This window comes from Gossypium raimondii, chromosome 10 (genome assembly GCF_025698545.1).
Source record: "Gossypium raimondii isolate GPD5lz chromosome 10, ASM2569854v1, whole genome shotgun sequence".
Lineage (NCBI taxonomy): Eukaryota > Viridiplantae > Streptophyta > Magnoliopsida > Malvales > Malvaceae > Gossypium > Gossypium raimondii.
Genome location: NC_068574.1, coordinates 1538632 through 1551276, shown reverse-complemented (window position 1 = coordinate 1551276; position 12645 = coordinate 1538632). Strand labels below are relative to the sequence as shown.

The 12645-nt window shown below is 32.2% G+C and overlaps 1 protein-coding gene across 1 annotated transcript; it reads left to right on the top strand.

The window, feature by feature from the left end:
- Positions 1–5663: 5663 nt before the first annotated feature.
- LOC105776734 (B3 domain-containing protein Os07g0563300) lies at positions 5664–12161 on the top strand. The gene is made up of 14 exons (XM_012599602.2): positions 5664–6000; positions 6269–6350; positions 6526–6624; positions 6871–7210; positions 7394–7733; positions 7842–7938; positions 8300–8474; positions 8854–8933; positions 9226–9270; positions 9369–9632; positions 10167–10216; positions 10506–10619; positions 10806–10876; positions 11026–12161. Exons 1-14 carry the CDS (start codon positions 5864–5866, stop codon positions 11796–11798), a joined length of 2667 nt encoding a protein of 888 aa, XP_012455056.1. The 5' UTR covers positions 5664–5863; the 3' UTR covers positions 11799–12161.
- Positions 12162–12645: the final 484 nt, after the last annotated feature.

Sequence of the window (12645 nt, the reverse complement as noted above, 5' to 3'; positions counted from 1 at the left end):
GTTAGGAAATGTTTGAATTTTATTGGTTCGAGTTGCTCGAGTTCAATTTGACAGTGATTGAATCAGATTCGAGTTGTTGGAATCCGATTTGCAAGAAAAATAAACATAGAAATGTTGGAGTTTAGTTTGGTTTTGGATATATTTAAGTCTAAGGATAAAGTAATCACTAAACTATTAGTAAATTGAAGATTTGATCATTCAACTTCAAAAAAATTAAAAAATAATCATTGAATTATTTGAAATTTTTCATTTAAGTCACTAGTCTATTAAAATTGTTGTTGTATGGCCTTATCTATTTACACAGCTTGCATCAATCGAAAGCTCTCAATCTATTTTTTTTCTACAGTTCAATTTTTTTCATGAAACAGTTTTAAATGTCATGAGTCTATGAACCAAAATTCATATAGTTTTCTTCTTTGATCTTCAACCCTGATTGTCAGATTGACTTGAGTTTAAGATATGTTTTATTCATCAATGGGTACTGATTCACTGTATCGATTTTTGAATCGTTGCTTGGAGTATGCTAGCTGAACTTTTTAAAAAAGAAAATACTTAATAGTCCAGTGATTTAAATAAAAGCGTTTGCATAGTTTAATGATTTAAATGAAAACTTTTGAATGATTCAGTGATTATTTTGTGACTATTGAAGTTAAACGGTCAAAACGTAAATTTATTAATAATTTAATGAATTTGAGTGTAGTTTACCCAAGTCAATGAGGGTTTTGAAATGAAAATGATGAATACTCTAAATTAAGGTCAGAAAGTTTGTCCGAAATTAATAAACATTTACCTACTTTGACCTTTTTTTTGTAAGACTCAACAAAGTAACTAGCTGTCATGTGAAAAATCCTAATAATATTGGCTACAAAAATCCAAATAATATTTGTCACAGGAATATTTTACTAACCGATAGTTGAACTAGTCAAATAATTATTAATTTTGGGTTTAATTGATTAGATTACAAATTCAATAATAATTAAATAATTAATTAAGGATTTATAAAATCAGATCAACAATTAGTTTTTTATCTCAATTTTTTTTTACTAGTTTCGTGTGATTTACTCAGAAACTAGTTTATGTGTTATGTCTAGACCGGTATACTAGCCAATTTCCGGTCCAATCAATTTGACCAATCGATCTAGTTCAATTCAAATAAAACTAGTCACAAGAAGATTATATATTACTATACTTAAAATCTCTAAAATTGAGTTGATATTACGAATTAACCGAGTATCAACTCGGTTGACAAATGATTAAAAAGTTTTTTTAAAACAAAATCATATTATTACAAAAATGCTTTTACTTTTATTTTATTTTTATAAAAAATCAATGAAAACCTACCTATAATAGAACTTGAATCCAAAACCCTATGTTTTTTTCTTCTAATTTTTTTATTTTTCTATTTTAACCAAAGCTTTATCTAATTGTTGCATTATCATAAGTTCTTACATTTGTTTTGGCCATCAAGTTATTACATAAAATTTTTAATTAATAAATTTTTATATAATTTTTATCACTTCGTAAATGTGCTATAACCTAATATATATGTGGATCCTTATTTAAAATAATTGTTAAAATTGAAGAATCGAATAAGCCTAAATTGATGAATTTAGATTAAATTCAGTTCGACATCTTAAAAATTAAAATATTATAAAAAACAATATTTTATTTTGTCGATACAAAATTGATAACCTTACTATATTTTTTTATATTTATATATATTTTTATCGTTATACACTCATCAATATCTTCTTTTTCAATTTTGTAAGTTTAAAAACTCTATTTTACAAATAGGGAAATTAGAAAATTAAAATAAAATTCGATTTAATTTAAATATTTATTATTTGTTAATTTAATAAAATTGATAAAAATCAAACCAAAATACAATATGATTATTTTAAACATGATTTTCTTGATTTAATCAATTATTTTAAAATTTTATAAAAATATTTTTTTTATGTGCTACGTGAAACATGCATGACTGCGGCGGCGGGCCATGCATGACTCCCCCCCATTACCATAAAATCTGCAATGACCAAATTGGCCCTCTCCCTTGCAATTTGTTATTATGATGTAATTTCATTGATTATTTTTCCAAATAAATACATATATTCTTATAATAGAATAAAAAATTTATTTAATTTAAATACACAATTAACGAAATAAATGAAATGACAGAGTGGCATATATTAATATAGGATTATTATTATTATTTAATACATTAATACCAGAAGCATAGGGGTCTTGGTACTCATTAAATGGAAAGCTTTCCGGTTCTTTTAAAATTTATAAAAAATTAAATTAGTAAATATAAAATTACACTTTGACCCCTAAAATGATAAAAAAATTATTTAAATTTTAAAAAATTATAAAGATATACAATTTAATTTCGACCCCCCTAAAAAGTTTTTCTGACTTCGCCCCTGCAGAGGTTGTCTCAAGTGGCAAACAGTGACCCTGACCTCTAAATTAGGAAAGCACCTTTTAAATGTTTAAGTCTACTAAAAGTTTTTATACTATTATGTAAAATTCATTTTAGTCCCTCTAATAAAATTGCTCTAAATTAATCCTTGTACATTAAAATTTATTCAAATCACGACATCATTACAATTATTGTTAATTTATTGATAATTTATACAAAATACACAACTAGTTTACCCATGACCCGACTCATTAAAAAAACCAACCATTATCCCAAAATTTCCTTGTATTTTTTAACTATTGTGTGCCTAAAAAACCCATTATCATGGGTAAATCAATTGAGTATGATATATTTTGTCCAAACTATCAGTAACTTAATGGTAAATTGTAATAGTATCATGATTTGAATAAATTTTAATGTACAAATAGACTAATATGGAACATTTTTTAGTAGGGGGACTAAAATGAACTTTACATAATAGTATAGGGATTCCTAGTCAACTCGACCTTTAAATGGTACATTTCCTATTTTAAGGAAGACAGGTCAGGGCCACTGTCTACCCCTTGACGCGTATGAACGTATTAAATAGTAATAATATATATATATATATGTATATGTATATGCCAATTTGTAAATATTTTAAAATTTATCGAATTATAAATTAATATATGATAAAATTACACTTTGACCTTCCCACGATGAGAAATTTTATAATTTAATTTTAATATTTTAAAAGATTTTGATTTCTGATAGCATGATAAATTCGTATTTTTAATGTATTTATTTTTGGCTAATTTTCAGATAAAATGTTATTAAATTTAGATTTTTCTTATCATGAACGAAGTTGGTGTGCTGAATTCAAATTCTTACAAAAAGGGGCTAAATTGGAATAAAAAGCAAAGAGGAGAGCTTGATTGAAAGATTGACGATTCGAAGATGGCTAGATAAAAACTGAAGGGTTGAAGATTTTTTTAAAAAAGTGGCTAGATAAAGATTGAAGGGTATTTTATATTGTTACAATTTTGAAATTAGTTTAAATTTAATTTTTAAAATTTTAGTTATTTAGTGATAATATTTAGAACTATTTAGTGATAATATTTAAAATTATTTAGTGATAATATTTAGGAAAAATCTAGCTAAATTTTAGCATTAAAATGTATATAAATACCTAGTAGCTATAGGTATTAGGTAATTGAACACACACTTTACCTTTCACCTTTAATAAATTCTCTATTTTTCTCCCTTCTTGCGTAACATTTCTATTATGCTGTTTCATTCTCTTTTTTTTTCTTTACTTTCAACTTTTAGTTTAATTATCTTCCAAGGCCCTTTCCCTTTCCCTTCCCACTTTCCACAATTTTACAAATCTATTTTTAAAGCATGACATTTTCCATGATTAACTAAACCCCTTTTAGTTTTAGCCCGAAAATTACTCCAATAAAACAATCATGAGATACGAGCCCACTTAAAAAGCCTCTCAACACAGTATTTTCTATCTCTCCGGTATATGAGATGGTATAAATTCATCCTTTAAAGTTGATTCAGCTTCGATTCAAAAAGTGCACGTTGGGTTAGAGTTGTTTGGCGTACAATTGGGAAGATGAATCGGTTGTGCTATGTTTAAATTCCCGTGAACAAATTGGTGTGTCTATGTGAGAAAAGCCAGTTGGATTCCACCAAGGGAGATAGAGATCGGATTTAGATGACCCACTTGGTTGAGGCTGTTGAGTCGAGTTGGGTTTTTTAGATCGCAAGGCTGTCGAAATCTTAAATTGCAAACATGTGTATCACAATTAGAAATTTGGCAACAGTTAGTTTGTAGGTCGTACCGGGATTGACTACATAAGGAAAAGTTGGCGATCGGGACGTTCTTAGTCGCTATAACCAGCTTATTGCTTGGAAGGGAAAATCTATTTCAAGGATCGATTCAAGATTGGAGTACGCCGAGGCTAAGGCTAAGCTTAAAAAATATTTTATTTATCTATTTATTTTATTTTCTTAAATTTATTTATTTTTTACATTTTTGAATCTGTTTTATTTTATTTTTGTATTTTCTTCTTTTATTATCTTAACCAATTTAAACCCCTATTTTTATTTTTGTTTTTAACATTTTTACACATAGGTCGTGGGCATATTGCTAATTACTATTATTTTATTGATTTCGACGCCGATTAATGATAAAGGTTTTTTTTATAACCAACTCATCAAATAATAAACCATATATTAGTTGGTTTTTGTCACGCGGGAATTCTGGAAAATTAGTTTAACAACAGTCAAATGGAAGTCAAAATAACGAACCTAAACTTTTAAGAACGGAATGACTAAAAACACCCTGGAGTCTTAAAATAGATAATATTAATGTATTTTATTAAAAAATTATCCCAACAAAAATACAAAGACAAAAAAAGGGAGCAATAAATATTAAAAAGAATGGCTACGGACTCGACGTGTCTTTTAAGCTGTTTTTAGTCTCAATGTAAAAATTATAAAAAATGAAAAACATGCCGGTTTATTTTATTTTTATTTATTTATATTTAATTGTGTCTTTAGTCCTTGTTGTTTTCACACTTTTGAAACTTAATTCTAAAAATTTAATTATTCTACTAATTTAAAAGTTAAAGTCCAGGCAATAATCGACTCTTGTTAAATTTAAATAAATAGTATGTTAACATTGAAAAGTACGGTTTAAAAACTAAAATTTGATTGAGGATTAGTGTTTAAATTTAATAGAAATGTGTTAATCAATTGGATTTTATTTTATTTTTGAAAGTGTCGGATTTCATTTTGAAATCATACAAATAGAGATATTAAATTCCTTTATTTTTGTTTTAATATTCAAATTGGTATCTAGATTAAATCACATCGTGTGGCCCAATTAATGTTTTAATATGTATGTTCTAGTAAAAAAATCAGGTACTAAATTGGGACAAACAAAAGTTCAAGTATCAATTTGAAAAAATTCAAGTACCAAAATAATGTATGGAATCCAAATTCAAGTACTAAATTGGGACAAAAGACTCAGGTACTAAATTGAATATTGAAATTAAAATTAAAATTAAGTACCATATAGTATATTAACCCTAAAAAACCTAGAATCAAAAGTAAAAGGACTTAAATTCAAAATTCCAAGGAGTACAGGTACTGAAAGAAAAGTTAAACCATTTATTTCTTATATCTAACGCATTTTGCTATCTATTTATTTGGTTTATCATTTTTCTCTGTCACTTACGTTTCACTCCCTTCCCTTCTAAAACCCCTTTTCTTACTTTTTGTTTTCGTTATTTTTTTTCATGATTGTGCAGATCAGCCCTTAACCTTTCGTTTTCTTTTTGGTTTTTTTTTTCGAAGTATATTTTTTTTGTTGTTTTTCATGAAGAGAAGAAGCTTTACGTATGGTTTTTTTTTTGAAATTTTGAAATTTTTTTGAAAGTAACAAAGAAGATGACGTCGACTTCGGTAGCAACTTCGTCTTCTAGGATTTGCTTCAATTCAGTCTGTAACGATTTGAAATCGGAAAGACCGAGGAAAGGATGGCAGTTGCGAACGGGAGAGTTGGCTGAGCTCTGTGATCGATGCGCGTGAGTTTCACTTTTGTCTTTACTCGCTGTTGACTACGTTTTTTCAGCAGTTTTTTTTTTTATTTTTGGAATTTTAGTATGGACTTAAGTTTAGTTGCGGAATTTTTGCTCTTTCATGATTATTCCCGAGTTTAATTTTGTGAATTTTGTTAACTTGAATTAGATGTTCAAAAATGCTTTACTTAATCCACAACTCTAAAAAAAATGATGTATATCGATTAATTTATTTGCTTTACTATAATCTGAATTAAGCTCTGTGTGATTTTAGTTCTATTTACGATGAGGGAAGATTTTGCGATGCTTTTCACTTGAATGCTTCTGGTTGGAGAACCTGCGAGTCATGTGGGAAGGTTAGTAGAAACATTTATTGACGTTAATTTTATTTTGCTATAATTTGGTATAATGATATTGAATGCGTGCTTTGATTTTTACTTCCTTTCTTCTTCTTCTTCTTCTTCTTCTTCTTTTTTTTTTTTCATTTTAGATTACCTTTCTGGTTTTAACACAATTGTTCTTTCTCTGCAGCGGGTTCATTGCGGATGCATTGTATCAGCATATGCATTTGCTTTGTTGGATGCTGGAGGAATTCTATGCATAGCTTGTTCGAGGAAAAATGCTGTCTTGGTGAGCGTGGATAACTTTACTATGTTGTTTCAATTGAAACAGTTACTTTTGAAAATAAGGACGCAATCGGTCATTATTTGTTTACATTGTTGTACTTATCATATATGAACAAAAGGTCTGCTTTTTCTAGCAGATGTTGTCTTACTTTTAGGTTCAAGTTTGCTACTTGAAGTAAATTTCCTTGTCAATAGCACTCCTTTGCAGTGGACTCTGTAGTAAGCCTTTTTCTTTCACATTCTATCACAGGGACCAAATTCTTCATGGCCACCTTCTTTGCTTTTCAATTCATCTTTGCCTGAGAGGTTCAAAGATTGTTCTGCTAAAGGTTGGAGTCAGCTAACTGGTTCGGGTCCTGCACCTTGGCGGCAAGCGCCTGGTTTATTCAATTCATCAACTTCTCAGCCTGAGTTGCATTCTAGAGTGCCCTATGAAGTTGACTTATCCACTGGCATTGACAGATTAAATGTTTCAGAAAGATTATCTATTCCTTCCCTTGAAAAGAAGAAAAATGAAGACTTTCCCGAAAGGTTAATGAATGGACCTTTGAAGCCTTCTGCACATGATATACATGAGAATGGAAATACAGGTTCAGAAAAACTTTCCCTCTATCAATCATGGTAGTTTTAAGCAATCTGTACCCACACTAATTGCTGCATATGTAAGATGTGGATGTCCACTCATTTTAGGACATAAACTTTTTCTGTGAAAATAGTCTCTAAAACAACTTATTGGTGGCTGCTGACCCTCTTGTAAACCATTTGTTGTTCAGGGATCAATTGTGAGGAGCAGCATACTTCTTGTTTGACCAAACCTCAGCTGCCTTCTCTGAAGGAGGACTCATCTAATCCTCCATTTGGTTTAGCTGTACCGTACACATCTATAGATGAAGCAAATGGTCAAATGGGGGTTTCTGGCACTCATTTGCGACCAAACCCCCAACCTTCACTTGCCAAGCAATTTCATAGTAATCCACATAATGGGCTTGACTCTTCAGGTGAAACTCAGATGCGTAATGGGAGGCCTCGAGCAGATGGCCGTGGAAGGAATCAGTTATTTCCTCGTTATTGGCCTAGGTTTACCGACCAAGACCTGCAGCAAATATCTGCCGAGTATCCTTTTATTCTGGAAAGCATCCTCGTAATTATTAGTACCTATTTGCTGTTCTTGTGCCTTCATTGAACTACATTGTGCTTCAGTTTGACTTAACCATATGTAAGTTCAAATTCTATAATCACTCCTTTGTTTGAGAAAATGTTGAGTGCCAGTGATGCTGGGCGTATCGGACGTTTAGTGCTGCCAAAAAAATGTGCAGAGGTGAGTCATGGCTTAAGAGTTTTTAATTTATCTAAATTTGTTGTTTTAATGGCTTTGCAATGAAAAACTATAGATTGATGGTCGTAAAGGCTTGGTGGTAAAGTTTGTTTTTTTGTTTACATCAATCATCTAGACTAGATTCTTATTTTGTGACTAGGTAGCAGGTTTTGACTTCATGCATATCGGTCTCACTTAGCATCCTACATTTCTTATACTGGATACACTTTCATCTAGTTTTGTCCTTTCAGTAACTTAATGATCCTTTTTTTTTTTTGGTTCATTATACTGGATCCTTTTTTTTTTGTTCATCAGTTTTTACCTAGATTGTTATCACATACTAAAAACACTAATCATGAAACAGGCATATTTCCCACCAATATCTCAGCCAGAAGGATTACCGCTGAAAGTCCAGGATTCAAAAGGAAAGGAATGGATATTTCAATTCCGCTTCTGGCCCAACAATAATAGCAGAATGTATGTTTTAGAGGGTGTTACTCCTTGCATACAGAACATGCAATTGCAGGCTGGTGACGTAGGTAACAATTTGATATCACTTGAAACAATGATTTAGAGATTCAATCTTTTGTGCTATGAGGCCCAAAGTATGTCATGTTCATGTTATAGCTTATTAGTCTGTGCCTCTCCTATGTTGATTTTATTCTTTAGAACCTTTTACTTATTTTCATTGCTCCTTGTCCTTTGATTTTCCATTTCATATATGTTATGACAGGGTCTGATTCTGTTGCCTGTTGCCTGTTGCTGCCCCATTCATTTTGTTGTTTAGCAATTGTGTGTTTCCCACCCTTGTTTATTTGCTTTGTATTCCTTATCAGTGTGTGGCTATTTCAATTATCATGCATCATGTTTTAAGACTTGCATTTGTTTTAAAAACTGATAGTTATGCTGTTTCCTCAGTAACATTTAGTCGTCTTGAACCCGGAGGGAAGTTGGTCATGGGTTTCAGAAAGGCTTCAGCTGCTTCAGCATCTGAGCAGGTTGGTATCCCCAGTAATTTAGTACCTTCTATTCTGATTGTGCATCTACATGCTCTAGAGCTAAGATAGCATGCTATACAACTGTCTCATATAAGTTCTTTTTTTCCTCCTTGTTCATGAGTCCTTTTGAGGAGATAGTTATACTTAAATCATGGTAAAACATTAATTCATTGGTTAAGATAATGCTCCTTCTAAAATCTACTTGATTGTTTGTAAACTCTATGTGGCCGCGGCCACTAACTCAACTGATTCAAATAGCAATTTATGTACATATTTGCATTTCCATTGGCAGGAAAATGAAGCCAAAAATAGTAATGGAGTTTCTACCCATGGAGATGTTAGTACCTCTAAGCCTAAAACTGGTGATATTACTTAACTGTTAATTATTTAAATGATAGCTCAGGCTGACTAGCATTTCATCAACAACACAACCAGGCTGAACTGGCAGATCCCAGCTCATGGTCAAAAGTTGATAAGTCCGGATACATAGCAAAGGAAGCATTAGGAACCAAAGTAGCAGTTCCCAGAAAGAGGAAGAATAGTGTGCTGGGTTCAAAGAGTAAGCGACTGAGAATTGATAATGAAGACATGATAGAGCTGAAACTAACATGGGAAGAAGCTCAAGGGCTGCTCCGTCCCCCACCTAATCATGTAGCCAATGTTGTTTCGATTGAAGGTTTTGAGTTTGAAGAATATGAGGTATCATACATCTTCATTTAATGCTTCTTTTGACCACTTGCAATCTTTTGTGATTGAAATCACTTTTGGTTGTAAGTTGCTGCAATTGAAACCACTTTACCATTGTGGGGTTTGTTGCTCATTTGTCAACATATTGAACTCCTCTAACATGCATATCTAAGAATTTTCTATGGTTGATACACCCTTGAAAAAGCCATATAGGGCTGCTCAAAGAACCTGTAGATTGTTAGCTGTTTATGAATGCTACCACAGGTCCTGGATGGTTAAATGCAAAGGCATTTTCTTTTTCTTCTTATTCTAGCCTTTCCCAGGCTAATGCAATCCGTTTTGGTCATTGACTTTTCACTTTCCTTTTACTTATGGACTTAAGTATTTGTTGTTTTTCAACTAGTCAGTTTATTATTTTTGTGTTGCTATAAGTAGCATTTTATTTTACATTATATATTCTACATATTGTATCCTTTTCTTGGGGACCCTTTATTTCCTTTTCCATATGTTGTTCCTGATTTTCTCAATTTGTTTTCCTGGTAACAGGATGCGCCTGTTTTAGGGAAGCCTACAATATTTGCAACTGATAAGTCGGGGTAATTCTCTTTCTTTTGGATGCTCTGCATTATCTTAAAGAAAATCAATTAACGTATTACTTGGCTATGTTTTGGTTCATTTTTGTGGGCTTGTTGAAATCTTTGTACTTCTTGTATAATATTGAAATTCCATATTGTACGTATAATGTAGTTCGCACCTTGGTGGTTTATTCAAGTATTCTGTGAAATCATAATGAAAATACCAAACACTATATACTGTGATAGCTTGTCTTACAGGCGGCAAGAGTTGTCTTAAACCACTAAAATTCCAATCTGTTTCTTGTGTCAGGGAAAAGATCCAGTGGGCTCAGTGTGAAGATTGTTTTAAGTGGCGTAGATTGCCTTCCGATGTTCTTCTTCCTTCCAAGTGGACCTGTTCCAGTAACTCATGGGATCCTGAAAGGTAAGCACTCATTTGAGTGTTTTTCTCTACCAACTAAACATGGTTATACATTTTCATTTCTAATAACACCAATCAATTTAAACGCCCTACCTGTCAAAAAAGAAATTAAAGGAGAAATTAAAAACACAATGGTTTTTGTATTGGTATTGCATGAATGCTTTTTCCTTTTCTCTATCATGCTGGCAGATCATCTTGTTCGGCCACTCAAGAATTGACTGCAGAAGAGCTGGAAAATCTGCTGCCACACTGTAATCTAGGTATTTTTGGTTTTTCAATAAAAAGAATGTATACATATGACTGTGATTTCGTGATGATATCTTTTTTCTTCATTCTTAAATGCTGATTCTTGGTTGCTCGTTTCCTATTATAACCGTGATTCTTGGTTTTTTGTGACTATGAATGACAGCTGCTTCTAAGAAAATGAAGGCTGCTAAACAGGAATCTGAAAATGTAGATGCTTTAGAGGGGTTGGATACTCTTGCCAACCTAGCTATCTTGGGAGAGGGAGACGTTCTCCCTGCTTCTCAGGCCACCACAAAGCATCCCCGGCATAGACCTGGCTGCTCATGTATCGTATGCATTCAACCCCCGAGTGGGAAAGGCCCCAAACACAAGCAGACATGTACATGTAATGTCTGCCAAACAGTAAAGAGACGCTTCCGCACCCTAATGCTGCGGCGTGAGAAGAAACAATCGCAAAAAGAAGCAGACGCTACACGCAAGAAGCAGCAGCCTTCATTGCCCGATAAAGTAGTGGGCGATGAGCCTCTCCCTTGCACTACTAGTGCGGGAAACAGCAGCCTGAATCCGGAAAAGGTTGTCAGCGAGAATTTGGATGATGATACTAACAGGTTAAAGTCCTCGAGTTCACCCTTTAAAGGCCAAATTGACTTGAATATCCAGCCGGAGCGAGAAGAAGAGCTCTCACCTGGTTCAGATTCCGGCGGCACGATGAGATTGCTTCAAGATGCCACCGACAAATACCATAGGCAGCAAAGTATTTTGAGCTCTAGTGGCAACAGTAACATAGAAGTTACTCAGACGCAACCTGGCAGCGGAACGGAATTAGGAAAAATCAACAGTAGCATCGATCTTAGAGCCAGTCATCGAGATGCTGACATGGACCATCCAGCAATTTTCCCTATTAAAACGTTTGCACCCACATCAGCCACCGGTTAGATCAATGCACTATATCCTATTAACTACATCAGCCACAGTTTTGGTTAAACATACATCTTCATCAGCATTGTTCTTCCATGGACATAAAAAGAAATCGATAAGTCAGTTTTCGATCATTTTCTCTGCAGTAATATCCGAGATGCTGCCGATGCAGAATGGAGGTCGAAGCTAGTGTAGTTCATTTTAGGAGCTCACCTTGCTATATATATATATATACATCAAGAAGAATAGAGAATGCAAGTTAAAGAGAAATTGCATTTTGTTGATTTTACATTGTTTTGTTGCCTTGCATACTATTTATATTATGCGGCGAAATAGAAAAGTTTGCTTAGGAGAAATGATTTTATAATCTTTGCCTACCAATTTTGTCTCCAATTCAAAAATTTGATCTGACCGATTCGTATTGCTTTGACCATGATTGTCAAAATCGGTGCACAATTGATTGAATTATGTAAAAAATACTGTTGAATCATGGGCTCAACAAAATTTTTACAATATTTAAATTTTACATTAAAAAATTTGAAGCAATTCGAACTGATCCAAACCCAATTTGACTATAAAAATCAAACAAATTATTAATTTGAATTTAAAATAATTTAAGCTCGAAATAATCCAAACTTAAAATGATTTAAGCTAGAAAAACATGAAACCAATAAAAGAAAACCTTGAATGATTAAGTTGGAAATTAACTTAAATTGAAATAAAAACACAGGAGTTTTCATCATTGACTAATTCTGACCAAGTTTAGGAGCTTTTAATAAACAAAATAAAGTTAGTGAGCATTAAGAAGGGGGATTAAGAGATTTGAGGATAGTGAATGATGGATAAAAATAAGGATATCCATTGA

Excerpts from the sequence above, each read along its gene's own strand:
- LOC105776734 (XM_012599602.2), top strand. The coding sequence starts at position 5,864 with ATGACGTCGACTTCGGTAGCAACTTCGTCTTCTAGGATTTGCTTCAAT. Across the intron at positions 6,351-6,525 it reads CCTGCGAGTCATGTGGGAAG|CGGGTTCATTGCGGATGCAT; the intron begins GTTAGTAGAAAC and ends CTTTCTCTGCAG. Across the intron at positions 7,734-7,841 it reads CTGCAGCAAATATCTGCCGA|TTCAAATTCTATAATCACTC; the intron begins GTATCCTTTTAT and ends ACCATATGTAAG.